General features: G+C 43.4%; 1 protein-coding gene across 1 annotated transcript in view; it reads right to left on the bottom strand.

Annotated features, from left to right (window-relative positions):
• The window catches only part of mslna (mesothelin a), an 86,498-nt gene that overhangs the window by 30,348 nt on the left and 37,215 nt on the right, over window positions 1–18,935 (bottom strand). The window contains exons 22-29 of the mRNA XM_055651086.1: window positions 17,709–17,876; window positions 15,311–15,519; window positions 13,608–13,711; window positions 11,459–11,571; window positions 7,422–7,580; window positions 5,529–5,731; window positions 3,632–3,717; window positions 2,144–2,271 (exon numbers count right to left, since the gene is read on the bottom strand). Of these exons, the coding sequence (XP_055507061.1) occupies window positions 2,144–2,271; window positions 3,632–3,717; window positions 5,529–5,731; window positions 7,422–7,580; window positions 11,459–11,571; window positions 13,608–13,711; window positions 15,311–15,519; window positions 17,709–17,876 (1,170 nt within the window). The remainder of the gene's footprint in view (window positions 1–2,143; window positions 2,272–3,631; window positions 3,718–5,528; window positions 5,732–7,421; window positions 7,581–11,458; window positions 11,572–13,607; window positions 13,712–15,310; window positions 15,520–17,708; window positions 17,877–18,935) is intronic.

Below are 18,935 nucleotides of genomic sequence, written 5' to 3'. Positions count from 1 at the left end.
GAATGTTCAAATACATCTATATTAAGCAAAGACCAAGAAAGCAAACCAACGTCTCTACTTCCTTAGAAGGCTTAGGAAGTTTGGCACATCCCCAACAACCCTCACCAACGTCTACAGATGCGCCGTAGAAAGCATTTGATCAGGATACATGACAGCATGGTTTGGGAACTGCTCCATTCAAGACTGCAAGAAATTGCAGAGAATTGTAGATGCGGCCCAGTCCATCACGCAAATTAACCTCCCTTCAATCGGCTCCATTTGCACTTCAAGCTGCCTCGGCAAGGCCAGCAGCATAATCCAGGACCAGTCTCACCCCAATCACTCCATCTTCTTCCCTCTCCCATCATGCAAGAGGTACAGAGGTTTGAAAACGCACTCCTCCAGATTCAGGGAGTTTCTTCCCAGCTGTTACTAGGCAAATGAACCATCCTCTCATCAGGTCCTGACCTCCCATCTACCTCATTGGAGACCTTTGAGCTATTTTTAATTGGTCATTACTGGACTTTATCTTGCACTAAATGTTAGACCCTTTATCCTGTATCTGTACACTGTGGACGGCCTGATTTTAATAATGTATATACTGTTCTCTGATTTGATAGCACGCAACAAAAAACGTTTTGCTGTTTCTCGGTACACATGACAATAATAAACTAAGCTAGAAACTAATAAAACATCAGCTGTATTTCTGCTTATGGTGATACACTCTTGGAAAATAATTTAAACTATTTTTGCATAAAAGGCCTTGCCCTTTAAGCTTTTGTTTCTTTGTTTATTAATCACCATTTGGTCGATGAAGTGATCTGGGACAAAGGAAATGCTGTGGCTGTTAAACACGTTGGGGATATTTTCAGCTTGGGTTAATTCGTTTGGTGGTAGATGAAGTAACTGCTCAGACTGCCGGAACGTTTTGGCAAGACATACAAATTATGTTGTAACGATAGAGTCATACAGTGCAGAAACACATGCATCCTTTAATAGACACAAAAAGCTGGAGTGACTCAGCGGGTCAAGCAGCATGCCTGGAGAGAAGGAATAGGTGCTGACGTTTCGGGTCGAGACCCTTCTTTAGACTGAGAGTCAGGGGAAATGGAAATGAGAGATATAGACGGTGATATAGAGCTTGATAGTGTCAAGCTTGAAAGGGTTCAGAAAAGATTTACGAGGATGTTGCCAGGACTAGAGGGTGTGAGCTATCTGGAGAGCTTGAGTAGGCTGGGTCTCTATTCCATGGAGCACAGGAGGATGAGGTGTACAAAATCATGAGTGGAATAGATCAGGTAGATGCACAGTAGAGTATTTTGCCCAGAGAAGGGGAATCGACGGCCAGAGGACAGGTTCAAGGTGAAGGTGAAAAGATTTAATAGGAATCCGAGGTGTAACTTTTTCCACACAGTGTATGGAACGAGCTGCCAGAGGAGGTAGTTGAGGCTGGGACCATCCCATCGTTTAAGAAACAGTTAGACAGGTATATGGATAGAAGGTACACAAAATTGCTGGAGAAACTCAACGGGTGCAGCAGCATCTATGGAGCGAAGGAAATAGGCGACGTTTCGGGCCGAAACCCTTCTTCAGACACAGGTATATGGATAGGACAGGTTTGAAGGGATATGGACCAAGCGCAGGTAAGTGGGACGAGTGTAGCTGTGACATTGTTGGCCGGTGTGGGCGAGTTGGGCCAAAGGGCCTATTTCCACACTGTATCACTCTATGACTGTATATGAATGAAAGATATGTGAAAGGTAACAATGATGAAAGAAAGGTGGAGCCCACAATGGTCCATTATTGGCTGTGGGCTAGGTGATAACAAGTTATACAGACAGTGAAACTCAAGAAACTCCAGACATCGTCCATCCTTTCGACAGATACAAAATGTTGGAGTAACTCAGCGGAGAAAAGGAATAGGTGACGTTTCGGATCAAGACCCTTTATCTGTGTGCACTGTGGATGGCTTGTACAATCAAGCCATCCACAGTATTCATGAATACTATATCCGCACTATACCTCGGCACATGTGACAATAATAAACTAAGCTATGTGGTCTATATCCTATTCCCCACCTGTGTGTGTGCCTGTCTAAATGCCTCTTAAATGTTGCTACTGTATCCGCTTCCATCTCTGCCCCGTACACAAATTTGCTTCTTACCTCAGCAAGGCGATTCGAAGGAATCTGCAGGAACGTATCCTTCAGGGTTAGAAATTCAGAATAATTTTGGTAATGGTCGTAGAGATAAAAAACAAAGCTGGTGTTCTCATAGCAGAGGAGAGGGAATGCTGAAGTGAAAGGAAAGATATATTTGGTTACTTTCTGAACAATGATTAGTCTCACAATCAGACGATAAAGTATCTTAAACACGAGTTAACAGATCAGATGTTAAGTTTCTATAAATAATTAAACCATTCAAATTACTTAAGTGGAACACTACACTGATAACACTGATGATATTGGTGAGTATTTATTGATATTAAGGTCATCCTGTACATAATAATCGAGGGGAGAGAAATAAAACAGGGCATTATTGGTAGTTGGATGTTCAGCATAGGTGCATTTAAGAAGCAGGCCCTTCGGCCCACCAAGTCCATGCCGACCATCGATCACTCATTCTATGTTATCCTACTTTCACAGCCACTCCCTAATTATCCTGATAATGAAATGCACCACAATTCCATTATAGTTGCTGGCACAGACTCCTGGAATTCCCACCACAATGCCACTGAATGATTATTTTCCAGAGGACATTCTCAGTCAATCTCATATGGGTGGCTTCCCACTCCATGGTATGACCATTGAATTCTACAATTTTAGATAATCTCTCACTAAACCATCCTGTAAAAATGAGTGAAAGTCATTGTGTGATTTAAACACATCTTTAATGAGCAATTAGCAGCACTTAGGACAACAGGTCATCAATATATCCTGGCTGCTCGAACTGAAGTGCCGGGAATGGGACGTTAGTATAAGTGTTACGGAGGGGTGAAGTTAGTGGTGCTGGCTTGTGTGTGATTGGCTCACATGCACCATCAATCTACACAACCCCCCTCCCCTTCCAATCTCTCCCCTCTTCACTTCTACCCCAGCTTCCCCATGTCTCACCTGGACTCCCACCTCTTTCTCCCCTCCACTCACACCATCACCCCTCCCCCCACCCCAGGCACTTTCGTGAATATGGGTTGACAATCTTCAACTCTTCAAACCCGTCCCACACCCTTTCTTCCTTATCTCTGGCATTTGTTCTAACTATCTGCCTGTCACCCCCCGTCTATGTCGACCCATTACTTGCCATGCATTGTCCTGCCTCTCCGCTTTTCAAGTGTCCACACCAACCATCGATCACCCGTTCACTCTAGTTCCAACCCATCTACTCCCAAAAAACACTCGGAGCAATTTACAGAGGCCTACAAACACCCACGTCACAGGGAAAACGTGCAAACTCCACACAGCCAGTACCCAAGGTCAGGATTGAACCCGGGTCTGTGGAGCTATGAGGCAGTGGCTCTCCCAGCTGCACCACTGTGCCTCAAGCAGATTTTTTTGTCACTGCAGTTACCAGCATCTGCAGTATCCTGTGTGAATTATTGAATACTATGTCTGCACAAATACTGCCATTGAATAATATGAATCTTTGCATGTTACCTTTATCATAAGCTAATATATTTTCATATATAGCCTCTTGAACACCGTTATCCAGCTTCCTCTTTATTGAGCTCAGTATTGTAACACTGGAAAATAAACAAACGGACATGTTAGACATACTGAGGTAAAATGTAAATTTCTAATTAAACCATCAGCATCAAACGTATACACAAATGACTGCAGTTGCAAATGCACAAAAGAGCACAAAGTTGTGCAGTTCCTCAGTGGGTCACGCAGCATTTCTACAGAACTTGGATAGATGACGTTTCAAGTCAAAACCCTTATTTCAGTCTAACATGTATAGGTGACGTTTCAGGTCGAGACCATTCTTTAGTCTGATGAAGGATCTTGACCATAAACATCACATCCATATTCTCCAGAGATGCTAGATGAACCCTTTTTGAAGTCAGAGGGTGGTGAATCTTTGGAATTCTTTGCCACAGAAGGCTGTGGATGCCAAGTCAGTGGATATTTTTAAGGCAGAGATATATTTTTGATTAGTACAGGTGTCGGAGGTTATGGGGAGAAGGCAGGAGAATGGAGTTAGGAGGGAGAGGTAGATCAGCCATGATTGAATGGTGGAATAGACTTGATGGGCCGAATGGCCTAATTCTACTCATATCACTTATGACAAGCCGAGTTACTCCAGTGCCTTGTGTATTTTTGTGCTGTTGAATTAGCAAAATCTAGCAAAATCTTTCTTAGCATCCAAATTATATATGCTACTGAAATATAGAACATTTTGTGTGTTGGATTTTGTGTCCCTTTGAACATCAAACGTATGGGCCTTTGCACAGATGTAATCTACCCCGAAGTACCGTTTCAATGGCTCGGAGACATAGCAATGGAGAGAAAACCCCTTGGGATCATGTCCTCATCTAGGCTGAGCCCCTGTTGGTTAAGTTGGCGTGTCAGTCAGCCATTCGTACTCGACATTGCCTCCACTAGTCTCCCTCCCGCCTTCTCTGTCCATGTGTCGGATCGATGCTTTGATTTTTACCACTCACCCATTTTCTATTGGGTTTGAGTATTTGCTAGGCTGGCACCTGCTCCCAGCCCCATCCAAGAACTGGTTAGCAGAGGAATTAAATATCTCTGATCTACAGTGAAATCAAATTGTACATCCGACAGCGTGACAAATGGTGCAATTTTGCTTGGACAGCAAAAAATCCAATGGTATTAACGTTAATTTCTCTAATTCTAAGTAACCCCTGCATTCCCTCTCTCTGCACCGCTCCCTCACCCTTGCCATCCAGCCAGTTCCACTGTTCACATCCATATATCCCTTCATTATCACCTCTTCCACAGCCATCAATGGACCCTTGTGGGCTCCACCTTTCCTTGGTCATCTAATTTGTTCCGAGCCCTTCCATGCCTCTAGTTTCCCTCGCCCCGAGACTCTCAGTCTGAAAAGGGGTTTCAACCCGAAACATCACCTTTTCCTTTTCTCCAGAGATGCTGCCTGACCCACTGAGTTACTCCAGCTTTTTGTGAGTACCACAGTGTCTGTGCTGAATATGAAGCCAAGACTGTCGCTTATCTACCTACCCGTGCATATCCACATCACTCCATTCCCTGCATCTCCACATGCCTATCCAAATGCCACTATCCTAGCAGCCTCCACCACCATCTCTGGCAGTGCGTTCCAGGCACCCACCACCCTCTGTGTTAAAACAAAACTGCCCTGCACATCTCCCTTAAACTCTGCCCCTCTCACTTTCAAGCTACGACCTCTACTATTTGATTTGTCCATCCTGGGAAAAGGTGTCTAGCTGTCTACCTGATCTATGCCTCCCATCATTTTATATGCCCTTGTAGCCCATATACCAAGTCTGATCTAAACGCATGCTAGGGGTTCCCTTCCAGATCATGGACCACTGCCCCCACTGAGACTTACATGACATCAAAGCTCTTGCAGCTCTTGGAGACAAAGACCAAAGGCACGAGTTCTTCAGTGAGGCTGGGCAGCAGTACTTGTAACCTCGAGCCGAACCACACCCAGAGCTCAGCACTGCTGGCATTTGAAAGGGCCGATTGAGAAAGCTCCAACACCTTTTCCAACAACTCTGCGCCGACACCAGGAGGGAACGTCACTTGGCTCTGAAAAAGAAGAGGTTGAAAAAAGCGTAATTCCAAGGTCGAATAAACATGCAAAAACAACCTCAAAAACAACTCGAGTGGTCATTAGACTGACTGAAGAAGAGTCCCGACCCGAAACGTCGCCCATCCTTTTTCTCCAGAGATGCTGCCTGACCCGCTGGGTTACTCCAGCATTTTGCATCTATCTTCTTCAGTCAACATCTTTTTCCCCCATGATGAAAATATCAAATGATCATAAGTGTTAGGAGCAGAATCAAGCCATTCGACCCATCTAGTTTACTCCGCCATTCAATCATGGCTGATCTATCTCTCCCTCCCAACCACATTCTCCTGCCTTCTCCCCACAGCCTCTGACACAAATGGTGGAGGGCATAGCTTTGAAGTGAGAGGAACAAAGTTTAAAGGAGACTAGACCAAAAGCAGACCTGTTGGATCTGCTCCGATATGTGGGGCGTTCTTTTTATATAGAGAGCGGTGAGTGCCTGGAACACGCTGCCAGGGTTGGTGGTGGACGCAGATGCAATAGGGGTGTTTAAAAGACTTTTGGATAAGCAGGGATATGTAGGGAATGGTGGGATATGTATCACGTGCAGGCGGAGGTGATTAGTTTAACTGGACATCATGTTCGGCAAGAACATTATGGGCCACCGGGTCAGTTCCTGTGCTGTACTGTTCTATGTTCTATGTTCTATGCTCTATGATCAATTTAAAGAATGACATGCCGGGAACGTGGAAGAATGCTTGCCTGCATACATTGGGCACAATGCACGTTATAAAGAGGAAAGGTCCACATTAGGATTCTCATAGTCATAAAGTCATGTAGTTGAACACCAGGAAACTGCCACTTTGGCCCACCTTGTCCATGCCGACCAAGTTGGCATTCTGGGCTCGTCCCATTTGCCTGGATTTGACCCAAAGTCTTCCAGACCTTTGATGTTTTGAGCCAATGGTTCAATGTTTTCTTTATTGCCACATGTACCGGGTAAAGTGAAACACATTTTTTTGCACACAACTCAGCAAGACTATCCTCATACATGAGCACAATCACCCCTTCTTCAGACTCCTGGAGATGTTTATATATGTTTTCATAACTTCTTCAGGAATCGGAAGAAAGGTCCCGATCCGAAACGTCACCTATTCACGTTCTCCTGAGATGCTGCCTGACCTGCCAAGTTACTCCAGCACTCCATATCCTAATTCCTATGCTAATATCTGACCAAATGTATTTTTAAAAAGCAAAGATACCCACTTCTATAGCATATTCTGGCAGCTGACTCCAGATAAGGACTAGTGGAAGAAATCCGTATATAACCTACAAAACCCTTTGTAGGTTAACTAGCCAACAAAACCCTTCTTTGCTTCTCCCCCCCCACAACCCCCCACTCATCTCTGTACTCCACCTGGACTTGTACCTAATTCCCCCCTTCCACCTATATTCCTTCCTCTTGCTTCACAATTTCACACCATTTATTTTAATCTCTCACCACAAACCTAACACCCCTCCACTCACCTGTATCACCTATGACTTGCCCCTCCTCTCTACCAGTTTTCACCTAATCTGACGAAGGGTCCCGACCCAAAAACGTCACCTATCCATATTTTCCACAGATGCTGGCTGAGCTGTTGAGGTACTCCAGCATTTTCAGTCTTTGTTTTGTTCCATCTGAAGGTGGTTGCGTAAGTCTCCTACCTGATTAACGGCAGCTCTGAATGCTTCGACAAACTCGGTAACGGTATCACTTGTGATGACACTGAGAATTTTCTGCACCTCATCAATATCTCGCAGAGTTCCATTTGTACCGGCCAATTGTCCCAGTTGAGTAATCGTCAATAATTCTCTGGCAATGACCTGCCAAAGATGTGTTAAAAAAAAAAAAACATGTTAATCCTCTGCTCCGAATCTGTTGCGCATCTTTCTGAAACCCGAGCTGAATTTAAACTTTCAGTAATATTTTCAATTTGTTTAGTTTAGTTTTAATTTAGTTTAGTTTATTGTCATGTGCACCGAGGTACAGTGAAAAACTTTCTTGCGTGCTAACCAGTCAGCGGAAAGACATTTTCGTGATTACAATCGAGCCGTCCACATTGTACAGATATGGGATAAAGAGAATAACATGAATAACATTTAGTGCAAGATAGTCTAGTAAAGTCCGATCAAAGATAGTCCAAGGGTCTCCAATGTGGCCGCTAGTAGTTTGGGATTGCTCTCAAGTTGATGGTTCAGTTGCCTGATAACAACTTGGAACAAACTGTCCCTGAATGTGGAGGTGTGCGTTTTCATACTTCTATATCTTTTGCCCGATAGGAGAGGAACGAAAAGTAAGTGGCTGGGGTGAGACTGGTCCTTGATTATGTAGTGTAGATAGAGTCAATGGAAGGGAGGTTGGTTTGTGTGATGGTCTGGGCTGCATCCATCAATTAACCTGGGCGAGTAATATTAGATACGCTAGTTTGACATGGTCAGATGGAATAAAATAAAACCTGTTAGGCTAGCTCAAGAAATGTTGTCATGGCCACAATTAAAGATAGGAAGAACTGTAAAACTTCCACCTGCATCTCAAGGAGAAATGCAAAAGAAAAATGCAGATGCAGGAAATCTGAAATAAAGTAGAGAATGGTGGAACAACTCGGAAGGTCAGCAACTGTGGTGGGAGAAGTTTCATTCAATCGCCTTATGTCAGAGAAATCCAACTTTTGGCATGAAAGGTGACTGAGCTGAAATGTTCACTCTTTCTGTCTCCATAGATCCAGCCTGACATGCTGCCTATTTCCTATGTTTTCCGCTTTAAATTATAATCTAACTGGGATCAGCAAAGATAGGGTGGCATGGTGGTGCAGCCGTAGAGTTGTTGCCTCACAGGGCCAGAGACCCAGGTTCGATCCTGACTACGGGTACTGTCTGTATGGAGTTTGTACGTTCTCCCCGCGACCTGCGTGGGTTTTCTCCGGGAGCTCCGGTTTCCTCCCTAGTGTGCGTAGGATATTGTTAGTGTGCAGGGAACGTTGGTCGGCACAGTCTCGGTGGGCCGAAGGGCCTGCTTCCGCGCTGTATCTCTAAACTAAAAACCAAAAATCAACTTGGTTTATAGTTAAGTGGGTTTTTTTAATCATCCAAGCACCCTTTCCTTCCACGGTTTGTCAGTAAAGATTGCAATGAAAATACAGTTAAAACTCAACACTGGAGATGGATATAATCTCTACCCATGGTTGAAACACTGCAAATGGCAATTTTTAAGTTTCTATAAAATGTTCTGATTTCAACTGCAAGTTTTTCTTTATTAACTTGTTTACTGCCAAGTCTTTTTTTTCACTATTGGCCATGACCTGAGCATACTCGGGGGTGGCACTGAACAGGTAACATTTATCCATCATATCTCCACTTCAAACAAACGAAACTGCTTATTATAGTGGAAAGTGACATTTATAAGGAACATGTAAAATGATTTAATATTACTGGGATATGATATACAGCAACTCATCATCACTTGGACTTTTGCCCAGATTTGATGAATCCAGGATCAGAGGACACAGGTTTAAGGTGATGGGGAAAAGATTTAATAGGAATCTGAGGGGTAACTTTTTCATACAGAGGGTGGTGGGTGTATGGAACGAGCTGCCAGAGGAGGTAGTTGAGGCAAGGACTATCCCAACATTTAAGAAACAATTAGACAGGTACTTGGATAGGACAGGTTTGGAAGGATATGGACCAAACGCGGGCAGGTGGGACTAGTGTAGCTGGGATATGTTGGCCAGTTGGCAGGTTGGGCCGAAGGGCCTGTTTCCACACTGTATCACTCTAGGATTCTCTGACTCTAAATCACAAATTAATCAGTCCGTCTCAAACTATACTTTTTGTAGCAACTTAATAGTATTTTTTTTAAATGTGCTTAATACTTAATATTTTTTAATATACATATAGAATTTAGTGCTGATCATGAAATTATAAATCCAAGGCTGAACGTTTCATTGATTTTCCTCCCTGTCTCAGTGCAAGAGGTTGCAAACACTGAACTGAACTACACCTGATTAGATCAAATAAGGTATTCTTTACATACCATATAACATGACAGAGCTAGATATAGCTCTGAGGGCAGAAAGGAAACGTGTGACATGCAGTATGTGTATTTCTTTGTAATTGTAGTCTGTGTAAGTCTTACGCAAGGGTGATATGTGTGGTGTTACAAACTTAATGATGGGCTAGGATAAGTTGGAAATAGGATACAGGTGTTTAGCATTTGTTAGAGTTAGCTAATTGGTTGCAGCTACCTTTATTCAGTAGATACTTGCAGCACTAGGTGGTGAGTGTGTTCTGGGACAGCAGAACCTTGAGCCTTCTGGAGGTGTCATGGGCCTAACTCAATGGAACATCAGTGCAGGGAAGTGACCACTTGATAACTCCAATGATAAACTTGCATCTACAGGATTACTAGCTAATATGGAGCTAGCTGGTTTTTGCATACAGAGTTATTTATTGTAAGTTGGTATATTTAGTTAGATGATACTTTGGCTTTGGGCTTGGCTTTCTTAGTTGAGTACTTATTCTGGAGTTATAGCAAAATATTTTGTTTTATTTGTAAATGTAATGGCGGTGCTGGCTTGAAGGGCCGAATGGCCTACTCCTGCACCTATTTTCTATGTTTCTATACTTTGAATGTAAATACAATCAAGTCTTGAAGAAGCAACAAATTGCTGGAGGAACTTAAGGGGTCAGGCATAATCTGGGTAGTGAAGGGACAGGCAATGTTTCGGATCAGGACGCATCTTCTGAAGAAGGGGCTCATTAGAAGAAGTGTCCCAGTCCAAAATGACACTTGTCCCTTCCGTCCTTGGATGCAACCTAGCCTGCTGAGTTCTTCCAGCACTTTGTGGTTTGCGGCAGATTCTATCATCTACGATCTCTTATGTGTCCTGTCTCCAAGTCTTGCAGTTTTTTTTTGGTTTTTTTTTGTATTTGTACAGCTTCTGGCCACTAATATTATATTATTGTTTAGTTTCTTGTCATGTGTAGTGAGGTACAGTAAAAAGCTTTTGTTGTGTGCCAACCAGAAAGAGAAAATGAAACAATCCAGCGGAAAGACAAAAGGGACTACATTTACTATTGCACCAGGTCCTGATACTTGTACTATTGCACTCATACTTGTAATAGGTCCAGAAACATAGACCACGTCTTTTGGAATTGGTCTGCTTTCGAGACATTTGCAGTGCACAGATACATGATAAGGGAATAATGTTTAGTGTATGGTAAAGACTGTAAAGTATATTAATGTTTAAGAAGGAACTGCAAATGCTGGAAAATCGAAGTTACACAAAAATGCTGGAGAAAACTCAGCGGGTGCAGCGGCATCTATGGAGCGAAGGAAATAGGCAACGTTTCGGGCCGAAACCCTTCAGGGTTACGACCTATTTCCTTCGCTCCGAAACCCTTCTTCAGACCTAAGGAAATGGGTAACGTTTCGGGCCGAAACCTTTCAGGTTTCGGCCTGAAACGTTGCCTTTTTCCATCGCTCCATAGATGCTGCTGCACCTGCTGAGTTTCTCCAGCATTTTTGTGTACCTTAAAATATATGATATACCCTGAATCTATGCAGTTGAGGAAAGCAAAGATCTTACATCTGCGCAAGGACACTTCTTGCCAAATGGTCATTTGTGCATTCCTTGACAACTTGCTGTAACAACACTACAGTCGGAGCCAGCAAAATACTCTCTGCTATAACTTAAGTAACTTACGCCAACGAAGTCCTTGTTCAGAGATAGGAATTCTCTAATGGTGAAAAGCGACCGGAATCTGCCAAAGTTAATCAGGAGCCACGATATACTTCCATTAGTATTGGCAGTGCATGCTGCAAAAATAAACACACTAATTAGATTAATGCTCATTAAACCAAAGCAGATTCCACGATTGTTCCTACTAGTGGGAGAGTCTCGGACCAAAGGGGACAGCCTCAGAATAAAAGGTGCTGCGTTTTCTGTTTTTAATTTATAATCTAACTGGGATCAGCCAAGACAACTTGGCTTGTAGTTGTGTGTGTGTGTGTGGTTTTTTTTTTAAGGTGATGAAGAGGAATGTCTTTAGGTTAGAGGGTGGTGAATCTGTGGAAATCGTTCCCACAGATGGCCAAATCATTAGGTATTTTATAAAATGGAGACTTGCAACTTCTTGATTAGTCGGGGAGTTAAACATTATGGGCAGAAGGCAGGAGAATGGGGGTTAAGAGGGAAAAGCAGATGGAGCAGACTCGATGGGCTGAATGGCCTAATTCTGCTCCTATGACTTATCGTGTCCAGTCAAGAAGAATTGACTTGAATAGCTAAACTGTCAGAAACTGCCGTGAGTTGGCGTCTCCATCTTTCAATTTAATTGGACAGTAAATGAGAACCTGCAAACCACATCTCTTTATTTCCATTTGAGAACTCCTGAGAAACATATCAACTGCACATGGAGCTTGCAACATATTTTACTCCATCTGTATTAGGGTGGCATGGTGACGCAGTTGCTGCCTTGTAGAGACACGGGTTTGATCCTGACTACGCAGTATGTACGTTCTCCCCGTAACCACGTGGGTTTTCTCCGGGTGTTCCGGTTTCCTCTCTCACTCCAAAGGCTTACAGGTTGGCAGGTTAATTTGGCTTTTGTTTTTATTTTTTAAATGTACATGGATCGCTGGTCGGCGCGGACTCTGTGGGCCAAATAACCTGTATCTCTAAACTAAAATATAAACGGAGTAACTCCAATGGAATTGAATCCTCAACAAGTTGGTTATCTCAAGATAACAAAATCAATTTGGTACTCCGGTCTATCAAAATGATTTTATTTTTGTTAGAGATTCAGCAAGAAAACAGGCCCTTCTGCCCATCGAGTCCATGTCGATCGCTCATTCACACTAGTTCTCTGCTATTGCACCTTTTCATCCATTCCCACAATTTACAGATGCCAAATAAATGACAATCCCACACATCTTTAAGTAGGAAGGAATTGCAGATGCTGGTTTAAATCAAAGGTAGACACAAAATGCTGGAGTAACTCAACAGGATAGGCAACATCTCTGGAGAAAAGAAATGGGTGATGATTTGGGTCGAGATGTCTGAAGAAGGGTCTCGACCCAAAACGTCACCCATCCCTACTCTCCAGAGATGCTGCCTGTCCCACATCTTTGAGTTGTGGGAGCTAACTGGAGCGCATAGAGAAGGGCAAACCAGAACCATAAGGCATGGGTTTAAGAACAAGGGGGGAAAGATTTAATAAGAATCTGAGGGGTCACTTTTTCCACACAAAAGGTGGTGGGTGTAAGGAACGAGCTGCCGGAGGAGGTAGTCGAGACAGGGACTATTGCAACATTTTAGAAACTATTTGACAGATATATGGATAGGACAGGTTTAGAGGGATATGGGCCAAATGTAGGCAGGTGGGATTAGTGTTGATGGGACATGTTGGTTGGTATGAGCAAGTTGGGCAGAAGGGCCTGTTTCCATGCTGCATCACTCTATGACACCCGGAGGAAATCCACACAACCAGTGGAGAATGTGCAAACTCCACACAGACAGCACCAGAGGTCACCCATTCCGATTTCTTGCATTATTAAAGACAGGTGAAGATCAATTTTCCTTTCATGCTGAGGCAGATTTCATGTAAACAAAATTGGGGATAAACAAGGAGGCTCGGAATGGGAGAGCCAGCTATCAGAAGTTCTCCAGAGACATCCACTTTGAAAGGTTTTTGAGGAATTCATCCATGCAAAAATCTTGAGTAAACTCTGTCGATGTGTGCTCCCCTGAATGCTCAGGAAAGACAGCTCTACTTTGGCAACATAATTGGAAACGTAATATTGCATCCACACAAACCGAACAGCATTGGCACTGAAAGTTGAAAATACACTACCTGGTGAATCAAACCGGTAAACCAAATGTTTTTTGATAAAATTGGAGATGTCGTCTTGTTGTGCCATTGATAAATTGGAATGTACATTTTCCAGTCCTTTCACTCTACAAGTATAAAAATATGCAAAAGGTATCATGACATTATTGATCAGTGATCAACATAAAATACAAATACAAAGCTTTTACTTTAGTTAGGTAAAATCTGGACATTCTTTGACTTGCAATCTTATTTTCATTGTGATTTGCAACAATATAATTCCGAAGACGTACAGGTTTGTTGGCTAATTGGCTTTGTAAAATTGTAAATGGTGAGTTGTAAATCTCTGGAACTCTCCCTAGTGCTTATGTGTATTTAAGGGGATAGTGTTGTGGCTAGTGGGGGTGCGGGGATACTGCTTGGTGATCGGCCATGATCACGGACTCGCGGTGCAGGCTCGAAGGGCCGAATGGCCTACTCCTGCACCTAATCTCTAACCCCTAGTGCACAAAAAATGGTAAACTCGCTGGGCCGAAGAGCCTATCCTAACTTCACTCTTTCCTCTTTTGTTCCTGACAAAGGCGAAGGGGGTGACATATTTGCATTCTGTAGTGGGTTAATGGTTGAAAAGTAGTCAACAGGAAGCACAAACTTTTATACAGAAATAAGATCAAAATGTTATGTGTCTTCATTCCATTTGTAAGTTGAGGAAGCAAAATGGATCAAATGGTTTAGTTCCTTCTCTCCAGAGATGCTGCCTGCCCTGCTGAGTTATTCCAGCATTTTGTGTCTCTCTTTAGTTAAGAGATACAGTGGAAATGGGCCCTTCAGCCCACTGAGTCCACGTTGACAAATGATCACCCCATGCTTTGCATATTTATCCCAGTTTCCAATCCTACACAATAGGGGCAATTTACAGAAGTCAATTAACCTACAAACCTTCTTGTCCTTGGGATGTGGGAGGAAACGGAGGACTTGTAGGAAACCTACGCGATCACAGGGAGAAGATGCAAATTCCACACATAGATACAGTAGCACCCGAGTTCAGGTAGAACTAGTGAGGACAGGTGTAGTGTAAGGGTTAAACTGCTAATTTCAGCTAAAATGTGAAATGGAGTTACCAGCGAAATTAGCAACCATACATTCCAGGGTCTACAAAAACAAGTTTGTCTCATCACACCTGTGATCAGTGCATGGGAAAGGAAGCGTTGGCGAACAAAACACACCAATGCTCGAGTAGATGTCTGGATGTGCAAACTGCGCCAGATGACCAAACTCCTGTGGCGTGCTCTGATGAGTTTGCAAGTGTGTACGGGTTTACGTAAGTGTATGTGCCTTATTAAGCGGTGTAATCAATTATTGAGTGAATCAAAATTTATCTAAATCCAGTGATTTATCAAACACAACAGATGGTCGATGTGGACTCGATAGACCAAAGGGTTTCCCATGCTGTATTTCTAAATTAATCTAATCAAAATACTGTAGTTCAAATCGATAGGACATTCAGCTGAGTTTGTCTGAAGCACTTAGGAATTTTGTGAATGTGTGTAAACTTCAATTTCCTTCTTTCAATTATGTTTAAATGTGTGTCTTAAAGGTTTATTCTTGAAATCAGAACGAACAACATTGAACACACGAGAAATGTTTCGTGCTAGGATAAAGAAAAAACATTTTTCACTGAACGTGGCTTTTGATCTCAATTTCGGTATTGTCGGGGACATACTCACATTGCTTGGTAAGATTCGCAGGTTATGTTGGTGGGGATTGTGTCGAGCTCATTGCGAGTTATACTGGAGAGCAGCAAAGTTAATTTATTCTGAAACCAGTCAATGAAATCGCTTGCGTCAAACAGTAGAAATTGTGGTCTCAGCTGCTGAAAGATTCTGCTCAGCATTAAGCTCCTCACCACTGGGTTTTGAATTGTCGTGATGCCCGCCTGAAATGAGAGGAAATATTCTTGAATGTCGACAAAATCAGCTTGCATTATGTCGTCATTCCCACATATTCATATCTGACCTGGTTGTAAAACATTAAAACACGGAGCATAGAACAATACAGGCGTAACTCAGCTGGACAGGCAGCATTTCTGGAGAGAAGGAATGGGTGACATTTCTGGTCGAGATCCTTCTCCAGAGATGCTGCCTGTCCCGCTGAGTTACTCCAGCATTTGTCCATCTTCGATTTAAACCAGCATCTGCAGTTCTTTCCCACACATAGAACAATATAGCACATAAACAGGCCCTTTGGCCCACAATGTCTGTGGCGACAAAAATAATCTTATCTGCCAGTACATAATCCATCTCCCTCCATTCTCTGCATAGAGACATAGACTTAGAAAATAGGTGCAAGAGTAGGCCATTCAGCCCTTCGAGCCTGCACCTGCACATTCAACATGATCATGGCTGATCGTCCAACTCAGTATCCTGTACCTGCCTTCTCTCCATACCCCATGATCCCTTTAGCCACAAGGGCCACATCTAACTCCCTCTTAAATATAGCCAATTAACTGGCCTCAACTACCTTCTGTGGCAGAGAATTCCACAGATTCACCACTGTCTGTGTAAAAAATGATTTTCTCATCTCGGTCCTAAAAGACTTCCCTCTTATCCTTAAACTATGACCCCTAGTTCTGGACTTCCCCAACATCGTGAATAATCTTCCTGCATCTAGCCTGTTCAACCCCTCAAGAATTTTGTAAGTTTCTATAAGATCCCCCCCCCCCCCTCAATCTTCTAAATTCTAGCCGAGTCTATCCAGTCTTTCTTCATATGAAAGTCCTGCCATCACAGGAATCAATCTGGTGAACCTTCTCTGTACTCCCTCTATGGCAAGAATGTCTTTCCTCAGATTAGGAGACCAAAACTGTATGCAATACTCCAGGTGTGGTCTCACCAAGCCCCTGTACAACTGCAGTAGAACCTCCCTGCTCTTATACTCAAATCCTTTTGCTATGAATGCTAACATACAATTTGCTTTCTTCACTGCCTGCTGCACCTGCATGCCTACTTTCAATGACACCCAGGTCTCGTTGCATCTCCTTTTCCTAATCGGCCACCATTCAGATAATATTCTACTTTCCTGTTTTTGCAACCAAAGTGGATAACCTCACATTTATCTACATTCTACAATATTCATGTGTCTGTCCAAATGTCTCTTAAATCCCAGCATATGTCTCAACCACCATGACTGCCATGAAGAAACATCAGAGGGCATTGCTCTCAGTAGAAGAAGAATCCTTGCTGCAACCCTCATGCGTATAGACCCGCAAGACAGAAGGACAAGAAGAATGGTGGAGAAGAAGCCCAATAAGAGGTCTGTGTGGTCGAAGCTCTTGCTCCAGAGCAGACCCAGGTTGGGCCAGTATGAGAACCAGATGATGGTGCTCCAGCAAGAAGATCCGGCTGCTTTCAGAAACTTCATTAGAATCCCCCTTCCCCCCCCCGAGCTGTTTGAGGAGCTGAAGACACTGGTGGGCCCTCTCCTGGAGAAAAAGCAAACCTTCTCGAGGAAGCCACTGGACGCCTGCGCCTAGCCGTCATCCTCCGCTACCTATCATCAGAAGACTCCTACAAGAGCCAGGGGTTATGGGGAGATGGCAGGAGAATGGATTTGGGAGAGAGAGATAGATCAGCTATGATTGAATGGCGGAGTAGACTTGTTGTGCCGGGTGGCCTAATTTTACTCCCATCCCTTATGACCTAATCTTCGAGAACGTGGCAAGGCGACATTTCAGTTTGAGGATCTTAACCCAAAACGTAACGGTAGGAAAGGTCTCAACCCGAAACATCACCTGTCCACGTTCTGCACAGATGCTGCCTGACCCGTTGAGTTACACCAGCACTTAATATCCTCACATGAGCTAGGAATGTTTCACCCCGACAAGTTTGTTTTTTTTTTAACCTTCAGTTGTTCATCTGGGGTTGGAGGGAGAGATAAATCAGCCATGATTGAATGGCGGAGAGATGATGGAGTCGATTCTGCTCCTTTCACCTCTGACCTTATGACCACTGCCCAATGTAGAACCTGTCAACTTGCAACTCACTGATTTCAACAGGTTGGAAGTTCAACAATGAAAAATAACACTACATTCTCAGAAAATATCAAATGCGAAAGAAAGTCTCTCGCCTCTTGTGCTTCATGGACAAATTGGTTGAGGTAGACGACCAACGAACTGAAATCTCTGCTGATGAATACGTTGAGAATCTGGGTGATTTTGCCGGTGTTATTCAACACGTCGGAGCTCACAGTCAGTTCGGCCAACTGCTTTGCGCTGAGCAACTCCAGCACGTCAAACTAAAGGAATCAAGCGGTGCAAAAATTAAACATTGGTATTATTAAAAAAAAAACACACAAAATTGACAATACATCCAGCTTACAGTCAAGATAGATACCAAACGCTGGAGAAACTCAGTGGGAGCAGCAGCATCCCTGGAGATAAAGGAATGGGTGACTTTTTGGGTCGAGACCTTCTGGGGGAGGGAGTGTGGAGATATGGAAGGGCAAAATGTGAAAACGACAGATCAAACTAGATGATGATAAAAAATGTAGAACGGTTCATTGTTGGCTGAGGGGAATTGGACAACGAGGCAACCATCGGTAATATTTAATCAGGAGAACAGTAGAACTAGTTAGAGAACTAGGGAGGGGGAGGGAATGCAAGGGTTGCGTGATGCTAGAAAATTAATATTCACACCGCTGGGCGTTAGCTGCCCAAGTGAAATATGAAGTGCTGTTCCTCCAATTTGCATTGGGCCTCGCTCTGACTTGCTTACAGTCGTACCATAAGCTGTACTGTATGGCTTCATCACCCCCCCCCCCCCCCCCCCCCCCCTCCCTGCCACTTTAAAGGGTATAATTTCAGTAGCTTATTTAAGTCTTTAAGGCATAAGCCGTCTCATTTCCTAGTCATGTTGTAAAAATTCACATCTGCGGATATTGTCAGTGTGATTTCCGTGTTGCAGTACACGTTGAAATTCTTCTGACATGGTTGAGGCGTTTCTTGATCTCTCAATGTGGCTTTCTTTACCTTTTATATGTCCCTTTAAGTGAATGTAACCCTGCATTTTTTGGACTGGCTGGCTGGGGGGGGGGGGGGGGGGGGGGGGGGAGATGAGGAAAGAAAATTTGCTGACACTTTGTGGTGAAATGGAGACAAGGCACATGGGGTGGGCAAGAGGGGCTGTGGGAGGACATCAGGAAATACCTTCTAGAACAGAAATTTGAGTGTTTAGATAATTTTCATAATGGAGGACCAGAGAATGTAGGGTTAAGGTGAAGGGGAAAAGATTTAATAGGAAGCTGAGGAATAACTTTTTCACACAAAAGGGTGGAGGATGTATGGAATAAGTTGCC

This window comes from Leucoraja erinacea, chromosome 20, assembly GCF_028641065.1.
Source record: "Leucoraja erinacea ecotype New England chromosome 20, Leri_hhj_1, whole genome shotgun sequence".
Classification (NCBI taxonomy): Eukaryota; Metazoa; Chordata; class Chondrichthyes; order Rajiformes; family Rajidae; genus Leucoraja; species Leucoraja erinaceus.
Note: the sequence above shows the minus strand (reverse complement) of the source record. Positions and strands in the feature narration are given on the sequence as shown.